This window comes from Oncorhynchus clarkii, chromosome 10, assembly GCF_045791955.1.
Source record: "Oncorhynchus clarkii lewisi isolate Uvic-CL-2024 chromosome 10, UVic_Ocla_1.0, whole genome shotgun sequence".
NCBI lineage: Eukaryota > Metazoa > Chordata > Actinopteri > Salmoniformes > Salmonidae > Oncorhynchus > Oncorhynchus clarkii.
Genome location: NC_092156.1, coordinates 61,771,644 through 61,792,213, shown reverse-complemented (window position 1 = coordinate 61,792,213; position 20,570 = coordinate 61,771,644). Strand labels below are relative to the sequence as shown.

The following is a 20,570-nucleotide window of genomic DNA, read 5'->3' as shown; positions in this document are numbered from 1 at the left end:
GTCACAAACCCGGACAACAGCACCCTGGGTCAGGAGCCATCGATCTTCCTTCCCGAGTCGGAACCAGGACCGACCCACGAGGAACAGAGATTCCACCACTACACAGAACACAACCAGTGGACAGGTGGACTGAACAACCTCAGTCCTGGTGGTCATCAGAGAGACAGAGGCTCCAGTCAGGGATCCAGTCTGCAGCCCAGATCTTTCTCCTCACAGTCTCAGTGCAGGGATGAAGCTTCAGCCTTCATAGAGAGTGGTGGGAGACCCCCCTGGTGGTAGTCTACCAAGAAGTCTTTATTTTCCTTCAGTCTCATCTCATGCCTAGTGACTGGGTTCATAGAAGGCCTGGTCCTGGGTCTAGCCTTCCTCAGTTACCTCAGGATTAGCTCATCAATACAGACAGACAGTCAGGATGGGTGGTCACCACAAGAGGTTCCTAGCCTATAACACAGCACACAATCCCAACAACACCCAAACAATGTCTAGAGGTCAAGGAGGGAGCTCAAAGACTAACAGGTGGTGGCTCCTGCTTCTACCTCCTCTGGTGTCATAGGGTCAAAAATTAAGAGGCCAAGCAATAGGACAGACGCTGACAAGCCGTATGCCTGCCCCACATGTGGGAAGAGCTTTGCTGAGGCAAGGTATGTGAAGCAGCACCAGACTGTTCACACCAAGGAGAGGCCCTTCAAATGCAAACTATGTTCCAAGAGCTTCTCCTTCCTGAGTTACCTCATTAGACATAGGTGTGCCCACAATGGGAAGAAATCGTAGCAATTATTTAAATGAAATATTATAGTTATCATGTGAAGTGTCCAGGGCTAAGAGTTTTTATTACTAAGAGTTGAGCATCTGGGTATGCTAACCTTCTTACATAATACAGATGTTGTTTGGTGTGCTGGCATAGCTGAAACACTGTCCTTGAAGTCTAACACTATATGAAAACAGTGCATTCGGAAAAGTATTCAGACCCTATACTCAGTACTTTATTGAACCACCTTTGGCAGCGATTACAGCCTCAAGTCTTTTTGGGTATGAAGCTACAAGCTTGGCACACCTGATTTTGGGGAGTTTCTCACATTCTTCTCTGCAGATCCTCTCAAGCTCTGTCAGGTTGAATTGTGGGCGTCGTTGCACAGCTATTTTAAGGTCTCCAGCGATGTTCGATGGGGTTGAAGTCCGGGCTCTGGCTGGGCTGTATGCTTAGAGTCATTGTCCTGTTGGAAGGTGAACCTTCACCCCAGTCTGGGGTTCTGAGCGCTCTGGAGCAGGTTTTCATCAAGAATCTTTCTGTACTTTGCTCTGCTCATCTTTCCCTCGACCCTGACTAGTCTCACAGTCCTTGCTGCTGAAAAACTGTAGGGATGGTGCCAGGTTTCATCAAGACGTGACGCTTGGCATTCAGGCCAAAGTGTTCAATCTTGGTTTTATCAGACCAGAGGATGTTGTTTCTCATGGTCAGAGTCTTTTAGATGCCTTTTGGCAAACTCCAAGTGGGCTGTCATGTGCCTTTTGCTGAGGAGTAATTCCTTCGACCTTGTGGCTTGGTTTTTGCTCTGACATGCACTGTCAACTGTGGGACCTTACATAGACAGGTGTGTGCCTTTCTAAATCATGTCCAATCAATTGAATTTACCACAGGTGGAGTCCAATCAAATTGTAGAAACGTATCAAGGATGATCAATGGAAATCGGATGCACCGGAGCTCAATTTCGAGTCTCATAGCAAAGGGGCTGAATACTTGTAAATAAATAAGGCAAATATGGTATTTGTTTGTAATAAAAAACATTTTTTTTCTAAAAACCTGTTTTTGCTTTGTCATTGTGTGTTGATCGCTTTGTATTGTGTGTTGATTGAGGAAAATAATGAATTTAATAAATTTTAGAATAAGGCTAAAGTAACAAAATGTGGAAAAAGTGAAGGGGTCTGAATACTTTCCAAATACACTGTATATTCCCCCTTTGAATTATTTTTTTTTACCTTTGTTCTAGTCAACAAATATAATGTCCCTCCCAACATTAGTTTGCATAATCAGGTGGTACCTGTTCCTTTATGTACTATAATTAGGTGATCAAATCTGTTAATGAGAAATCATGTCCTTCTGATATGTTTACTTTTTATGTACTTGTTTATCCTTTAGAATAAAACGTGGCCTCATTTTCCTTCGAAACTATGAAAGGGATTCTACGGCCATTGTCAAAATTGGCTATATCGTACAATTGAATGAAAACAAATTAGCTTTTTAATTTAAGGTTCGTTTTAAAATCAAATGTTAAGCAGATACATTGTAGAAATAGGCAGGCTTTAGACATAATTATGACTTTGGCTGTGGATACTAGTGACAACTGCTTGAAAGATACTGATCATGATTCGGTTTTACGTGTAATTCAAGAACATCGCACATACCCTTTATTTAGCCACACCCTTCTATGACGCCTACCAATAATATCATTTATCTTCTGTGTAAACGGAAGTAAATTACGAAGAACATTTTCCACGTTAGCGTGTTTATTGTTGATATTAAGACGTTTATTAACACCATGGCACTTAAAATGATTCATTTAACAGCACAGAATCACATACTTACCCTATGTAGTCTTTAATACACGTTGGAGACAGGAATTGGTGATAACTAGTTAATGCTAGCTGCTAACGTTAGCTAACAATGGCTGACGGTATGGTTTTTCACACTCAAATAGCCTCCATAATGGAGGTGCTAGCGAATGCAGCCGTGTCAGAGATCTGTAAACTCGTAGACGACGACTATGCAGTGTTTCGTTTGGAAATAACTCAAACCCAGAAAGAAAACAGGGCATTGCGGAGGAAACTACAGCTATTTGAACTGAAGATGGCACGGGAGCGCGTCCTAGCCAGTCGTCCCAATAGTGTCAAGATTCTCGACCGGTACAGAGCAATGGCTAGAGGTATATTCTGCCGAGGCTACGCGGCCTGTCGCGGTTCATATATAGCTCAGTGCCCGTCTCTTCGTTCTGCACGTGTTCAGATGTTATCCAGAATTGGGTCTTGGTCAGTTGTTGGATAGTATGCAATAATGCCCCTGATTATTTAGCTATCTTGCGCAAAGACACTATCATATTCTAATCAGATTCTTGATGTGCTGCATTTCCTATTATTTACTCAATAAAAACAATGTGATACATTGAACATAATACATCAATAAATAAATAGTATATCAAGAAGTTATGAGAAGTGTTACCTTAAAATCGTTGCCAATTCTAGACAGTGTCAATAGGGTACAATATAGCATTGACAGTACTGAACTGTACCCCATCTTTCCCCCAATCACTCTCGCAGGTGAAGGACATTTCACTAAAGGCCACAGGAGCTTTGTGAAGCCAGGGGGACACAATGCATGGGGAGATGACCAACCAATCACTGTTGATGAGGGGAGTGGAACCACAACCCAGCACATTATCGAGATAGAGGTTAGTGTAATAGTGTTACATAAAAAATGCTAATTTGTAAATCAATAGCCCATTAATTTCAGCAAGGCTTTCTTCAGCTATTGACTTGCGTACATGCACATCTACCATAGGGGAGCTTGTTTGACTTCCCTACGACATTGTTATCCAATTTAAGTAATAACCTCATCTCTTCTTGTGTCAGTCTGCAGATGCAGGTCCTGGGGTCAAGCAGGAGAGGTCTGAAGGAGAGGAGGACCCACGTCACAGCAGAGTCATCCAGACTAGAGCGGCTGAAGTGCACTCTGTAGCCACGGAGGACCCCGCCACAGTGCAGCCCAGGGCCCAACGCAGCGTCACGGAGGTCAGAGACAGACACAAGTCAGAGACAGACACAGAGACTTTAACTGTAACACAAAGGCTTTTACACACAGGATCTGACCACAGATCAGACCCAGAGCGACTGGGGCTGGGGCCACTGGGCTGTCCTCCTGCTCCCGGTTCAGAGTATTTACTTTACGGTAACCCAAGCATGAGGGCTGTTAATTCCCATCCGGACTCAGGTGACGCATCAGAGATTGGCAATGATCCATCTTGTTCTTACGCTACAGAGATGGACCCTGGCAACATGCGTTTGGGTTTAGAGACACACACTGATCTGTCTAGAGGGAACTGGAACCGGTACAGTAGTAGTGTATACTCTGAAGGATGCCTAGATGAGAAAGGGGAGGGTCTGGTTGTAGAGGAAGTGACTGTGAAAGTGGAGGGCGACGATCCTCCCACATGGAATGCAGATAGTCACCTAGGAGACGGACACTCACAGGGCGGAGATTTCTTAGATTACAGGGGAAGCTTAGAGACAAATCAAAGTGTTGCGACCCACTCCCCTTTACACGCACTCAGGGATCACGACCCAGTGTCCACGTCGATGGGGCCTTCCGATTCACACGGCCGCGTTCTTTTCGATCAGGTATTGAAATCAAACGACGGGGCTAGAGCCCAGGCTCTGGGAGAGGGAGAAACATTAGGCGGTAGTAAAGAGAAACGGTTCCTCTGCAGGTTCTGTAACAAAGGCTTCAGCTGCCCCCAGAAGGTGGAGATCCACCAGAGGGTCCACACAGGGGTGAAACCCTTCAGCTGTACCCAGTGTCACATGTGCTTCGCCCAGGCTGGCAACCTGAAGAGGCACCAGAGGGTCCACACAGGAGTGAAACCCTTCAGCTGTACCCAGTGTCCAATGTGCTTTGCCCAGGCTGGTGACCTGAAGAGGCACCAGAGGGTTCACACAGGGGAAAAACCCTACAGCTGTACCCAGTGTCCCATGCGCTTCGCCCAGGCTGGTCACCTGAAGATGCACCTGAAGGTCCACACGGGAGAAAGGCCATTTGCCTGTACGCACTGCGGGAAGAGGTTTTCAGAGAGGAGCTACCTCAGGATACACCAGCAGAAAAAACATTCCACTCTATAAAATATAAAGTTACCATTCCAATCGATAGCTTCTGATGTTTAGATCCTACCCTTCATTAAAGACAAAGATTAATTGTCATTGTTGTCAACCGAAAAGACCCACAGGTGCATTTGGAATAATGAGAGTAACAGATTTCAGTGTTTAATATACCTGAGTAGAATATTGCATCCAGACATTGTGATACATTGTATAATACTGTATGATATACTGTATAACCCTAAAAAAGTATGTTACATAGTGTTTGTACTGTGTAGGATATGATGTTCACAAATGCCTGTTTCATTACTTCCATTCAACTACTATTTTTTTCCCCCAAGACACTTTTAATGAGAAAACGAATGCAGTTTATTCACTTCATGCAGAGGTTTAGTTGAGACGTGTATGTGTGGTTTTCATATGGTGTATTTAACGACTTCCTCCCGGGATTGAACTTTTTCTGTTGTAAAGTGATATCCCAAGTATAAATACAAGTCTAAATAAAAAAAAAATGTTTTGAGCAAAAGTTTTTGGGAACACAACTGCAAACTTCAAGGAGTAGGGCATTCAAGGAGTTGGTTTGATAGGAAGTTGCGATACCATCTGCCTAGTGAACAAAAGAGGAAAGCCCACCCACTTGTGCTATGTCCTGGACCACCTATTGAGATGTGCCTTTTAAGTAAATCCGCTGTTAAATGAGGTGAAAAGGAGACTGGATTGCCACCTTAACACTTGTTCATGTTTAATAAACACAAAATTAGACTTTTCATTCTAAGACTCATTGAGACTCTCTTTAGTATACATCACATCCCATCTCACCCTATTCTGCATACACCCGACAGCGCTTTATAACCATTATAGACTTACTTAATATAGGCAGACTTACCCACACACTAACAACTACTGTATATGTCAAAATAGTTTTCAGGTTTGTCTGATGACTTTTGATTTATCATAGCCAACTTATTTTTACCCACAACATCATATTTATGTCCACCATGATGGGTTTTACAACAATGAAATCATTCTGTAACTACAGTATAGGACTCAAACGTAGTGGGGGTGGGTAAACACTCCATGTTGAAAGAGTGTTAATCTGTGTGTGTACGTACCTGAGGGAGTGTATGTCTGTGTAATCTGTATCACCTCTCTTCCAGGAGGAGGAGGGTGTGAGGTCTAGACTACACCTCCTCCTGAACCCACAGAGGAAACACACACAGTCACACTGAGGTGAGCCATTGTAAACAATTGTCTGCATGGTATTAAGTCAGGTCCAATATTCACAAAGCAACTCAGAGTAGAAATGCTGATCTAGGATCAGATTTGCCTTTTAGATAATTATGAATAAGACTATGTAGACAGACCTGATCCTCGATCAGCACTTCTACTCTGAGACTCTTTGCGGATACGGGACCATGCTTTTGAATTATCAAACCATTAAAGAGTGTCAAGTAATCAAATCATCTATCACTTTTCCAAATCAATTACCATGTTTGCATAATACTCATTGCAACCCCTCATTTCCCAAACAGAATATGCTCCATAGCAGGGTGCTCATATCAGATTTCTTGATCCCACATCCTCTCACTCTGTATCTCTTACAGTCAGTAGACATGGAGGATGGGAAGCCTGATCTGCTGCTGGTCAAAGAGGAGACAATAGAAGACGGACCAGAGAACATTGACCTGCTGAGTGGACTAAAGATGGGGGAGCAAGGTAAGTGAGAAATACATATAACTTACATACAGTAATAGAGCTTCAATGCGATGCCATCTTCGATTCCCAGACCGGTGCAGCCAAGGGCCCAAAGCACATCAGCAAGCAGGCCAGGACCAGAGGCGACATAGTGGAGGGGGGATGCGGTGGGATTATTTAAGATACTCTTTGTAGAGGTAGAGTTTCAGATGTTTTCGGGAAGATGGGCAAGGATTCTGCTGGCCTAGCTTCAGGACAAAGCTGGTTCAGGGAATAAAATTAACACCTGCTACACCGGTAGATTTAGGTATGGGCGGGTAAGAATTTCTATTTCACCAGCCACGTTGGCGGGTGGTCAATTTCCAGTGCCAGCATTACATTTACAAATAAAAATAGTCAAACATCAAGTATGAGCAGATCTGTTTTGTTTCATAGCTGCTAATCGCACAAAGAAATAGGAATTCTATATCCCACCTCGCGCAGAAACACTGCCTGGCTGGGGAGCTGTGTGCACTGACTGAAGTGCTGAGAGATTCATTTTTAGAGGCGCTGCACACAGGCATAAAAGTGTCTAATTTACTCAAAAGTCTACAAAGTGAGACTTTGTCCTCGTGTTTCTTGGCTATTTACACTGTTTTGTTCACAAGCTCGGTTGTATTTCAACATTACTTTGATTCTGCTACTTCAATTGATAGTGAAGAGACACCCTAGTCAGATCCCAAATCTCACACGCACACAAACACACCTGGCACAACTCGAGTGGCCCCGATACCACGGTTAACCTCCCCCTTTAAGGGGCAGGTGAACATTTTGTCTCTGATATTTTGGTTAAAAGACTCAGGTCACAAAATGTTGTATGAAGTTGAGCAAAATACCACATTACTTCATACTGATACATTTCTTGTTTTAAAACATCACAAATCATGGTCATCTGTTTTATTGTTGTTGATGTATTTGTATCCTGTAGCACAAACTCAAAAAGATTCTGGGACACTGTAAAGTCCATGGAGAATAAGAGCACCTCCTCCCAGCTGCCCACTGCACTGAGGGTAGGAAACACTGTCGCCACCGATAAATTGAATTTCAATAAGCATTTTTCTACGGCTGGCCATGCTTTCCACCTGGCTACCCCTGCCCCGATCAACAGCCCTCCACCCCCCACAGCAACTCGCCCAAGCCTCCACCACTTCTCCTTCACCCAAATCCAGATAGCTGATGTTCTGAAAGAGCTGCAAAATCTGGACCCCTACAAATCAGCCGGGCTAGACAATCTGGACCCTCTCTTTCTAAAATTATCTGCCGAAATTGTTGCAACCCCTATTACTAGCATGTTCAACCTCTCTTTCGTATCGTCTGAGATTCCCACAGGTTGGAAAGCTGCCACGCTCATCCCCCTCTTCAAAGGGGGGAAAACTCTAGACCCAAACTGCTACAGACGTATATCTATTCTACCATGCCTTTCTAATGTCTCCGAAAGCCAAGTTAACAAACAGATTACCGACCATTTCGAATCCCACTGTACCTTCTCCGCTATGCAATCTGGTTTCAGAGCTGGTCATGGGTGCACCTCAGTCACGCTCAAGGTCCTTAACGATATCATAACCACCATCGATAAGAGACATTACTGTGCAGCCGTATTTCATCGACCTGGCTAAGGCTTTCGACTCTGTCAATCACAACATTCTTATTGGCACACTCAACTGACTTGGTTTCTCAAACGATTGCCTCGCCTGGTTCACCAATTACTTCTCAGAGTTCAGTGTGTCAAATCGGAGGGCCTGTTGTCCGGACCTCTGGCAGTTTCTATGGGGGTGCCACAGGGTTCAATTCTCGGGCCGACTCTCTTCTCTGTATATATCAATGATGTCGCTCTTGCTGCTGGTGATTCTTTGATCCACCTCTACGCAGACGACACCATTCTGTATACCTCTGGCCCTTCTTTGGACACTGTATTAACTAACCTCCAGACGAGCTTCAATGCCATACAACTCTCCTTCCGTGGCCTCCAACTGCTATTAAATGCAAGTAAAACTAAATGCATGCTCTTCACCCGATCACTGCCCGCCCGTCCAGCATCACTACTCTGGACGGTTCTGACTTAGAATATGTGGACAACTACAAATACCTAGGTGTCTGGTTAGACTGTAAACTCTCCTTCCAGACTCATATTAAACATCTCCAATCCAAAATTAAATCTAGAATTGGCTTCCTATTTCGCAAAAAAACATCCTTCACTCATGCTGCCAAACATACCCTTGTAAAACTGACCATCCTACCGATCCTCGACTTCGGCGATGTCATTTATAAAATAGCTTCCAACACTCTACTCAACAAACTGGATGCAGTCTATCACAGTGCCATCCTTTTTGTCACCAAAGCCCCATATACTACCCACCACTGCGACCTGTATGCTCTCGTTGCCTGGCCCTCGCTTCATATTCGTCGCCAAACCCACTGGCTCCAGGTCATTTACAAGTCTCTGCTAGGTAAAGCCCCACCTTATCTCAGATCACTGGTCACCATAGCAGCGCCCACCCGTAGCACGCGCTCCAGCAGGTATATCTCACTGGTCACCCCCAAAGCTAATTCTTACTTTGGCCGCCTTTCCTGCCAGTTGACTGCTGCCAATGACTGGAACGAACTGCAAAAATCACTAAAGCTGGAGACCCTTACCTCCCTCACTAGCTTTAAGCACCAGCTGTCAGAGCAGCTCACAGATCACTGCACCTGTACATAGCCCATCTGTAAATAGCCCATCCAATCTACCTCATCCCCATACTGTATTTATGTATTGCGCTCCTTTGCTTCTTGTACATTCATCTTCTGCACATTCTACCATTCCAGTGTTTAATTGCTATATTGTAATTACATTGCCACCATGGCTTATTTATTGCCTTACCTCCCTTATCCTACCTCATTAGCACATGCTGTATATAGACTTTTCTACTGTATTATTGATTGTATGCTTGTTTATTCCATGTGTAACTCTGTTGTTGTATGTGTCGAACTGCTTTGCTTTATCTTGGCCAGGTCGCAGTTGCAAATGAGAACTTGTTCTCAACTAGCCTACCTGGTTAAATAAAGGTGATTTAAAATTTTTTTTTTTTAAATGTAATGATAAAAAAATCAGAGTGCCTGGTACATTTTTTTAATCTACCTGTCACTGTGGCTTGTGGTCCAAAAACTACATTTTAAGCCCTGTACTGGTTCCACCATTTGGGTTTCAGGACAAAGAAGAGCTTGGAATGGGCTGATCGGTTGCTGCCCTCCCGTATGGGTGGGAGGGCCAAGAGACCAGAGGTGGCAGAACAGAGTACTCGGGTTGAGGTTGTAGGGTTTGAGCATAGCCTGAAGGTAGAGAGGGGCAGTTCACCTTGCTGCTCCATAGGCAAGTACCATGGTGTTGTAGTGGATGCGATATTGGACTGGAAGCCAGTGGAGTATGCAGAGGAGTGGTGTGACATGGGAGAATTTGTGAAGGTTGAACACCAGGCCTGCTGCAGCGTTCTTTATAAGGATTTGATGGCACAAGCGGCGAGCCCCGCTGTCAGAGAGTTGTAGTCCAGACGGCGTCGTCCAGACGGTGTCGAAGACAGTGCATAAATCAAGGATGATGAGAACAGAGGAGAGAGAGTCAGCTTTCGCAGTGCAGAGAGCCTCCGTGACACAGAGAAGAGCAGTCTCGGTTGAGTGACAGCGAGAGAGTTTGTCAGAGACAGCACACTAGTGTTTTGTAAAGAAAATAAAGAATACCGGTCTGTAGTTTTACGTCTGATGGGTCAGGTGTCAGTTTCTTGAGGATGTGACGACTCTGGCCATTTTGAAGTGAAGAGGGGACACAGCCAGTGGTCAGGGATGAGGGAAGTGAGGTCTCCAGAGATGGTCTGGAGAAGGGAGTTGAGCGGGCAGGTTGTTAGGCGGCCGGACCTCACTAGTCGCAGAATTTCATCTGGAGAGAGAGGGGAGAAGGAGTAGGAGTAGGGTAGTTCTGTATGAGTGGGACCAGTGGACTCAATAGATTGAGTGAATGAGGAGCGGATGTCATCAACCTTTATTTCAAAGTGATTGACAAAGTTATCCGCAGCAAAGGGGGGTGGACAATTAAGGAGGGAGGAGACGGTGGAAAATAGTTTCCTAGCGTTAGAAATTTAGAGTGATAGGGTTTGAAATTTAGAGTGATAAAGTGACTTTTGCAGTGGATACAGAGTAAGAGGAGGAAGTGAAAGGATGATAGGTCCTCCGGAAGTTTAGTTTTCCTCTATTTTCGCTCAGCTGCCCACAGATCTGTTCTCTAAGCACGCAATGAGTCACTCAGCTACGGAGCAGAAGGAAAGGACTGAGTCTTCCAGGAGGAAAAGGGACAGTGCGAGTCATAGAATGCGGAAAGGGAGGATAGTAAGGGTCAACGAGGCAGAATCAAGAGTCAGGAGGGAGAAGGATTTAGCAGAAGGGAGAGATGATAGGAGAGGAGTGAGTTGTGGGAGAGAGAGAAGATTGTGACAGCGCATGACCATCTAGGTAGGGGCTAAGTGACTAGGGTTGGAGAAGAGGGAGATAGAAAAGGAAACAAAGTAGTCAGAGACCTGGAAGGGGGTTGCCGTGAGATTTGTAGGTGAACAGCCTCTAGTAAATATGAGGTCAAGTGTATTGCATGCCTTGTTGAGTGGGAGGGGACTGGGAAAGGGTGATGTCAAAGGGAGGGGAAAGAAAGAGTTGTAAAGAAATTAATCGAAGGCAGACGTCGGGAGGTTGAAGTCACCCAGTACAAAGAGCGGTGAGCCATTGTCAGAAAATGAGTTTATCAAGGGGTCAAGTTCATTGAGGAACTCAAAGGGCACTTGGTGAGCGATTGATGACAACAATGGTATTGTTGCACACAGGGGAGAAATCCAACACCTGTCCCCAGTGTGAGAAGAGGGTCTCCCTCCAGCACTACCTTAAGAGGCACCAGAGGGTTTATACAGAGGAGAAACCCTACAACTGCTGAGTGTGAGAAGAGATTCTCCCACCAGCAACAGCTGCAAATGCACCTGTATGTTCACACAGGAGAAAGGCTGTTCACCTGTATGCATTGCGGGAAGAGGTTCTCAGAGAGGGCAATCTTGTGATATTCCAGCAGAAAATGCACACAGCCCATGAATAGTGTAATATGTAGTACTCGTTTTTTTTGTTTAATTATTTTGGATGTATAGAGAACTGGATGAGGTGAACTGAGGAAAGAATGAATGTGATGAGGCAGAGTCAATTATATGGTGATGGTTGGTGAGATGGTGTCTGTAAAAATGCTTCACTGATGAAGTGACAACCTTGTCCTGTTGTTTGATGCTAGTGTTTTATAATGAGATGAATGTGCCTTAATTCATGTTTACTTGGGATAAAGTAGTGAAGCTGTGTGTAACATAATGTTGAACCTTTTTTTAAAGTATTCTAAAATGTATTTTATTAAAGCGAGGGTACCATAATTTACAGAAAATGTCAAGTGCTACCAGTGAGAGAAGTATAATAACTTGTGACAAATAGATTGAGGTCCCTCAATTTGTAAGGTCCCTCAACCGAGCAACCATTTTGTTGAAATTAAATACAAAATTGACACTGTGCTGACTGACTTGGTTATTTTTGTATAATTGCAGGAACTGAGGAACCCTTATCAGTCAAACCAGAACATGATACTTACTTCTTGAATCTGTCACACCCTGATCTGTTTCACCTGTCTTTGTGATTGTCTCCACCCACCTCCAGGTGTCACCTGTTTTCCCATTAGTCCCTTGGTACTTATTCCTGTGTTCCCTGCTTTTCTGTTGACAAACAAGAAGACCCGTCAAGTCAACCAGTGTGGTCTTTTCACCTGTTCTCCTGCTTTTTCCTTCACTCTGTTTTTGCTAGTTCTCCCGGTTTTGACCCTTCCCTGCATTGATTCTGAACCCACCTACCTGACCATTCTGCCTGCCGTTCTGTACCTTCTGGACTCTGACCTGGTTTTTGATATTTTGCCTGTCCATGACCATTCTCATGCCTACACCTTGGATTATAATAAATATCAGAGACTCAAACCATTTGCCTCCTGTGTCTGCATCGTGCCCTTATAGAATAAACACATATGGCCATTTTAATAAACTCAATTTTCTCCATATCATTAGGTACTTGGATCACAGTGTTAGAGTTTGGCTTGCCTGTGATTAACATTTTATTATATGTTTCTGTGTGTACAGTAAAGAGTTTCTTACATTGCTTTCAGAAAGTATACACAACCCTTGACTTTTTCCACATTTTGTTGTGTTACAGCCTGAATTTAAAATTGATTTTTTTGTCACTAGCCTTACACACAATGTCAAAGTGGAACTATGTTTACACATTTTTATAAATTAATTAAATTAAAAGATGAAATGTCTTCCGTCAATAAGTATTCAACCCTTTTTGTAATGGCTAAATAAGTTCAGGAATAAACATGTGCTTAACAAGTCACATGTTGCATGGACTCACTCTGTGTGCAGTAATAATGTTAAACATTATTTTTGACTGACACCCTCATCTCTGTACTCCACACAATTATTTGTTTAGGTCTCTCAATCGAGCAATGAATTTCAGACACAGATTCAACCACAAAGACCAGACCAAGGAGGTTTTCCAATACCTTGCAAATAAAGGCAACTATTGGTTTTAAACTATTGGTTTTCTTTCTCCTCCTGGCGGCAGACTGACTGATTCATTCTCAATAAGTGTGACGTTCGCGTGCTTCAATGATGTCAGACAGTGGTATGCAAGTGCTTGGAAATACCTTAGAAGGCATAGCTTACATGTCTCGTATGTTTTTTTATACAATCCAAGCAAAAGCTAGTTATTACTATGGTCCAAGTGTTTTGAAAATCAAAATGTCCCATGTACTGTAAAACTCCCATATTTGTTGTGTGTATTATTGCTATGAATCCCCCATGGCTGTAGCAAACATTGCCACTAAGCAATTGACTTACTCAGCCACACACTGTTGGCTGTTTTTATACTGATGTACTTCAGTCACCATGTCACCGGTTTTAGAGACAGTAAACCTAGGCTAGAACAAGGACAGGGTTGTAATCATTAGTCCAAACAGTTGTGCAAATAAAACGAGAGTTTCTAATGGACAAATGCAGGTCTGTCCCCATTCTTTTTACAGTCCATGTAGGTCCCTCCGTTTCGTTCCATTTGAGAAACGTTTTGCAACAGAATCGGCGTAGTGAATATAATAAAAAACAAATTAATACGGCCCAGCTGAATATTTACCTTACTGATGTGATGTAGATGGAATCAAGTAATTCATTGTATTCTACAATATTCTATAACACACTGTTCTTTATAAACAAGTCTGCTCTGCGTTTGAAAGATACTGATCATATGAAATGTGATGTGTAATAAGCAGTACCGTAAATCAAAGAACAGCGCGCATTCTTTTTTCATTTAACCGCACCCTTTAACTATGAAGCCAACCAATGAGATCCTTAAACGGAAGTGAACAGTGACCAATAATAATTTAGCCACTTAACGTTTTAGTTATTTAGGCGTTTGTTAACACCGGGGAACTCAAAATATGACTTATTTAACTTCCCAGCATCACATATTTACCCCCAAGTGGTGTTTAATTCGTGTTTGAGAAAGCACTTGTTGATATATGTTATCTAGGTAATGGTATTTAGCTAGCTGCTAAGAATGGCTAACTGTAACGATATGGTTTTTCACACTCAAATAGCCTCCATCATGGAGGTTCTAGCGAATACAGCCGTGGCAGGGATCTGTAAACTCGTAGATGACGACTATGCAGTGTTTCGTTTGGAAATAACTCAAAGCCAGAAAGAAAACAGGGCATTGCGGAGGAAGCTACAGCTACTGGAACTGAAGGTGGCACGGGAACGCCGTCCCAGTAGTGCCAAGATCCTCGAGCGATACAGAGGAATGGCAAGAGGTACATTTTGCAGAAGGCCGAGGCTGCTGTCGCCCGGTTTCCCATGTGTTCAGATGTCTTATCAATAATTGGGTCTTGGTCAGTTTTGGATAGTACCGAAAAATTCCCATTATTACTTAGCTACCCATCTTGCGCAAAGACACTATCGTATTCTAACCAGATGCGCGAGACTTTTGGATAAAGAATTAAAGCAGTTAGCGCCGCTGCCACGAATAAACGTTCATAGTTGTTGTAACCAAAATATATTTGGGGGATGCTTACAATGTTTATATTATAGTTTGACCAGACACTAATAATATATTTGGTAGATATCTTTGTAAAATATATATTTTGGATGCATCACTTGTTAGCTAGAATGCTAACGCTCATTGACATCTGCTGTAGTAAAGTTAGCCAAAGAGCCATTTTACTGTTTGAAGTGTTTTGAAAAAGTGTAATGCAGTTGATTTGTGATGAGACAACCATTACATTAAAAAGGTCCAATGCCGCCGTTATCTTAATATCAAATCATTTCTGGGTAACAATTAAGTACCTTGCTGTGATTGTTTTAATTTGAAATGATAAAAAATAATAGATTCTTAGCAAAGAGCAATTTCTCAAGCAAGGATTTTGCCAGGACTGTCGGAGTGGGGAGAGAAACAGAAAATGTGTTATTGGCAAAGCGGTTTGGAACTCCACTTCAGATTGGTCTAAAGGAAAAATCCACCCAAAACCACTCATTCCTATAATTTAATATGTGAGAACAATATTTGTGAACAAATGTTTCATTTTTCCATTATAATAAGATTGGTAGCAACATGTGAAAATCCTTGTGGAAATCTGTTACAGCTCAAGTGGACTACAAAACTCAAAATGCAATGCTCTCTCTATGGGCTGGCTAGCTAGGTAGCTAGCTAGTAAATGTAGCTACACACAATAATACCAAAGTCAATATCATGTGAAGTAGTTGGTAAACTGTAAAATCGCCTAAACAAACTGCACTATCATTTTAGGAGTCTACAGTCTCACTTTGTTAAACCTGCAGATCGAGTGGAGTCTGACATAAACATCGGCACCATGCAATGCACACAGAACTGAAGAGGCAGACAAATAGGATACATTTGGTAGACCCTCTGTTAAATTACAAATTTGAGCGAAGACAACCTCCCGCGTTTACATCTGACAGTATTGAAATCTGACATGCATGATATAAGATTTCGCAATCTAAAAGTCGTAGTCCTATTAACTTCCAGTGGAGTAACAGCGGCTTTATTGCAACGCAAAATCATACTGGTCGAATTCCTGCCTGCTTGAATGGCAATAGCTCAGATACACATGAAAAGGTGCAGGGAATGGATAGAATATCGCCCAGAGATGCACAAAAACAATATTACTTTCAAAATCGGTTAATCTTTACTTTGACTAATGTTACCAGGCAGGCCAAAACTCCATCCCACCAAAACAGGCTGAACATTTCAGACGGTCTTTTCAAACAGCTCTTACACTAAAAGGGATTATCATAATTTTCACAAATTTACAGTACCATTCTAACCTCAGTGTGGATATACAGTACCAGTCAAAAGTTTGGACACCTACTCATTCAAGGGTTTTTCTTTATTTTGACTATTTTCTACATTGTGGAATAATAGTGAAGACAAACTATGGAATCATGTAGTAAACAAAAAAGTGTTAAATCAAAAAATATATTTTAGATTCTTCAAACAGCCTTGCACCCTATTGGCATTCTCCCAACCAGCTTCATTAATAATTATTTTCAAACAGTCTTGGGAGTTCCCACATATGCTGAGCACTTGTTGGCTGCTTTTCCGTCACACTGCAGTACAACTCATCCCAAACCATCTCAATTGGGTTGAGGTCGGGGGATTGTGGAGGCCAGGTCATCTGATGCAGCACTCCATCACTCTCCTTCTTGGTCAAATAGCCCTTACACAGCCTGGAGGTGTGTTTTGGGTCATGATCCTGTTGAAAAACAAATGATAGTGGGACTAAGCGCAAACCAGATGGGATGGTGTATTGCTGCAGAATGCTGTGGTAGCCATGCTGGTTAAGTGTGCCTTATTCTAAATAAATCACAGACCGTGTCACCAGCAAAGCACCATCACACCACCTCCTCCATGCTCCACGGTGGGAACTACACATGCGGAGATCATCCATTCAACTACACTGCGTCTCACAAAGACATGGCGTTTGGAACCAAAAATCTCACATTTTGAATCGTCAGATCAAAGGACAGATTTCCACTGGTCTAATGTCCATTGCTCGTGTTTATTGGCCCAAGCAAGTCTCTTATTATTGGTGTCCTTTTAGTAGTGGTTTCTTTGCAGCAATTTGACCATGAAGGCCTGATTCACACGCTCTCCTCTGAACAGTTGATGTGGAGATGTCTGTTGAACGCTGTGAAGAATTTATTTTGGCTGGTAACTGTAATGAACTTATCCTCTGCGGGACTTATCCTCTGAGGTGACTCTGCGTCTTCCTTTCCTGTGGCAGTCCTCATGAGAGCCAGTTTCATCATAGCACTTGAGGATTCTTGCGACTGCACCTGAAGAAACGTTCAAAGTTCTTAATTTTCCAGGTTGACTGACCTTCATGTCTTAAAGACTGTTGTTTCTCTTTGCGTATTTGAGCTGTTCTTTACCAAAAATAGGAATATCTTCTGTATACCCACCCCTACCTTGTCACAACACAACTCATTGGCTCAAACACATTAAGAAGGAAATAAATTCCAGAAATTAACTTAACGGCACAATTTAAATGCATTCCAGGTGACTACCTCATGAAGCTGGTTGAGAGAATGCGAAGAGTGTGCAAAGCTATCAAGGCAAAGGGTGGGTACTTTGAAAAATCCCAAATAAAACATTTTGATTTGTTGAACCCTTTTTTTGGTTACTACGTGTTTCCATATGTGTTATTTCATAGTCTTCACTATTAAATAGTAAAAATAAAGAAAAAACCCTTGAATGAGTAGGTGTCCAAACTTTTGACTGGTACTGTGTGTGTGTGTGTGTGTGTGTATATATATATATATATATATATATATATATAACAAAGAAAAATATTATTTTTGACTTCACTGGGCCTTTAAACAGGACATTCATACAAGGCTTAAAATCCAATTATGATACAAAAGTAGTGTGAAATAAAACATATTTACATATTTCATAATTGTATGTTTGTGTATTCTGAAAACTCCCACGTGTTCAGTAATTGCACGCATCGCCTTTGTGGCATTGTTTGAAAACACAGAAAGAGGTCTATACCACAGTAGTTAACCTAACCCCCTCTTTTCCTCAATCTTGCTCTCAGGTGAAGGACACCTCACTGGAGGTCACAGGGGCTTTGTGAAGCCAGTGGGACACAATACATGGAGAGATGACCAACCAATTACAGTTGATGAGGGGAGTGGAACCTCAACCCAGCATGTTATCGTGATAGAGGTCAGTGCAGGGCTCTCCAACATTGTTCCTGGATGGCTGCAGTCCTGTAGGTTTTCACTCCAACCCTAATCTAGCGCACCGGATTCTAATAATTAGCTGGTCAATAAGCTGAATCGGGTTACTTAGATCTGGGGTTGGCGTGAACCTACAGAAGGGTATCTCTCAAAGGACAAGGTTGGAGAGCCCTGGCTTCATTTAGTGTTGCATTACAGTTACTTTGTAAATCAAATGTGGCCCATTCATTTCGGAAAGGCACCCTTCAGCCATTCACATGTACATCTACCATAGGGGAGCTTGTGAGACTTCCCTAAGACATTGTTATCCAATTCTACTCATGTACCGGTAATAACCTTCTCTCTTCTTGTTAGTCTGCAGAGGCTGCAGGTCCTGGGGTGAAGCTAGAGGGGTCTGAAGGAGAGGAGGACCCACGGCACAGGAGAGACATCCAGACTGGAGTCGAGGACCCTACCACCGCCGCAGCGCAGCCCAGGACTCGACGCAGTATCACGGAGGTCAGTGGAACGCTGACCGCCGTCCTCAAGTCAAAGACGGACACCAAGACTTTAACTGTAACTCACAGTCTCTTACATACAGGACATGACCACATGTCAGACCCCGGTCTGGGGAGCCTGGTCTGTCCTCCTGCTTCCAGCTCAGACTATTTACCGGTATTTCACCAGAGCCAGAGGCCTGTTCATTCCCGTGGGGATGGAGACACGTTAGATACTGGTGGTGATGATCCTACTTGTTCTTACACTACAGAGGACCCAGAGGACCTCAACATGCCCTTGGGTTTAGAGACACAGGCAGATCTGTCTATAGGGGACTGGAACCAGTACAGTAGTAGCGTATACTCTGAAGGGTACTTAGATAAGAAAGGGGAGGGGCTGGTCATAGATGAAGTGACTGTGAAATTGGAGGGTGATGTCCCTCCCACATGGAATGCAGATCACCTAAGAGAAGGCCACTCGCAGGGCAGAGATTTCTTAGACTACAGGGAAAGCTTAGAGACAAATCCAAATGTTGCGACCCACTCCCCTTTACACAAGCTCAGAGAGCGCAACCCTGTGTCCACGTCGATGGGGTCTTCTGATTCACACGGCCACATCCTTTTCGATCAGGTATTGAACTCAAACAGGGATAAAACCCAGGCTTGGGGAGGGGGAGCAACATCAGGCAATAGTAAAGAGAAACGGTTCCTCTGCATGTTCTGTAACAAAGGCTTCAGCTGCCCCCAGAAGGTGGAGATCCACCAGAGGGTCCACACAGGAGAGAAACCATTCAGCTGCACCCAGTGCCACATGCGCTTCACCGAGGCTGGCACCCTGAAGCGGCACCAGAGGGTCCACACAGGGGAGAAACCTTACAGCTGCCCCCAGTGTGAGAAGAGGTTCTCCCGCCAGGACAAACTGAAGAGGCACCTGAAGGTCCACACGGGAGAGAGGCCGTTCGCCTGTACGCACTGCGGGAAGAGGTTCTCAGAGAGGAGCTACCTCAGAATACATCAGGAAAAAACCCATTCCACTCTAACATAGAAAGTAACCATTCCATTTGATAGCTTCTAGATCAAAGCCACATTGAAGATAGACTTTCAATTTCCGCAACAACTAAGAGCGTTGGAAGTGCAAGGCCCAAACACTGGAATATACACAGTGCACAAAACATTAGGAACACATGACATGGACTGACCAGGTGAAAGCTATGGTCCCTTATTGATGTCACCTGTTATATCCACTTCAATTAGTGTAGATGAAGGGGAGGAGACGGGTTAAAGAAGGATTGTTACGGCCTTGAGACAATTGAGACATGGATTGTGTAGGTGTGCCATTCATAGGGTGAATTAGCAACACAAAATATTGAAGTGCCTTTGAACACTGGATGCAAATGACATCCAGCCAACTTGACACAACAGTGGGAAGCCTTCGAGTCAGCATGGGCCAGCATCCTTGTGGAATGCTTTCGACACCTTGTGGAGTCCATGCCCCAACGAATTGAGGCTGTTCTGAGGGTAAAATGGGGTGCAACTCAATATTAGGAAGGTCAAATCAAATTGTGTTTGTCACATGCGCCAAATACAACAGGTGTAGTGTAGACCTTAACACTTATTTTTCTTAACTGCATTGTTGGTTAAGTAAACACTTTTAAATAACAAATAATAATTAAAGAGCAGCAGTAAAATAACAGTAGCGAGGCTGTTACTAACCAGTGCGGGGGCACAGGTTAGTCAAGGTAATATGTACATGTAGGTAGAGATAAAGTGACTATGCATAGATATATAAACAGAGTAAAAGAGTGGGTGCAAATAGACTGGGTAGCCATTTTATCAGGAGTCATATGGCTTGGGGGTAGAAACTGTTAAGCCTTTTGGACCTAGACTTGGTGCTCTGCTACCGCTTGCTGTGCGGTAGCAGAGAACAGGTGTACCTAATGTTTTGTAGACTCACTGTATAAGACATGTATAAGCCTAATGCATCTTTCATGACTTCCATTGAACTACTTAATTTTTCCCCCAAATATTATTTTGTGAAAATGAATGCAATTCATCAGGTTCATGCAGCTCTGTAGTTGAGACAACGTGTGTGGTTTTCATAATGGTGTATTTAACTTGTTTGTTTAATAAACACAAAATGGGACTTAAGTCT

General features: G+C 43.2%; 2 protein-coding genes across 2 annotated transcripts; both read left to right on the top strand.

The window, feature by feature from the left end:
• The first annotated feature begins 2,522 nt into the window (after positions 1–2,522).
• Positions 2,523–5,389, top strand: LOC139418950 (uncharacterized). The gene is made up of 3 exons (XM_071168743.1): positions 2,523–2,921; positions 3,313–3,443; positions 3,625–5,389. The coding sequence occupies exons 1-3, from the start codon at positions 2,663–2,665 to the stop codon at positions 4,885–4,887; spliced, it is 1,653 nt and encodes a 550-aa protein (XP_071024844.1). The 5' UTR covers positions 2,523–2,662; the 3' UTR covers positions 4,888–5,389.
• Positions 5,390–14,050: 8,661 nt separating this feature from the next.
• Positions 14,051–20,570, top strand: LOC139418953 (uncharacterized). Its single transcript, XM_071168748.1, has 3 exons — positions 14,051–14,491; positions 17,798–17,928; positions 18,297–20,570. The coding sequence occupies exons 1-3, from the start codon at positions 14,239–14,241 to the stop codon at positions 19,461–19,463; spliced, it is 1,551 nt and encodes a 516-aa protein (XP_071024849.1). The 5' UTR covers positions 14,051–14,238; the 3' UTR covers positions 19,464–20,570.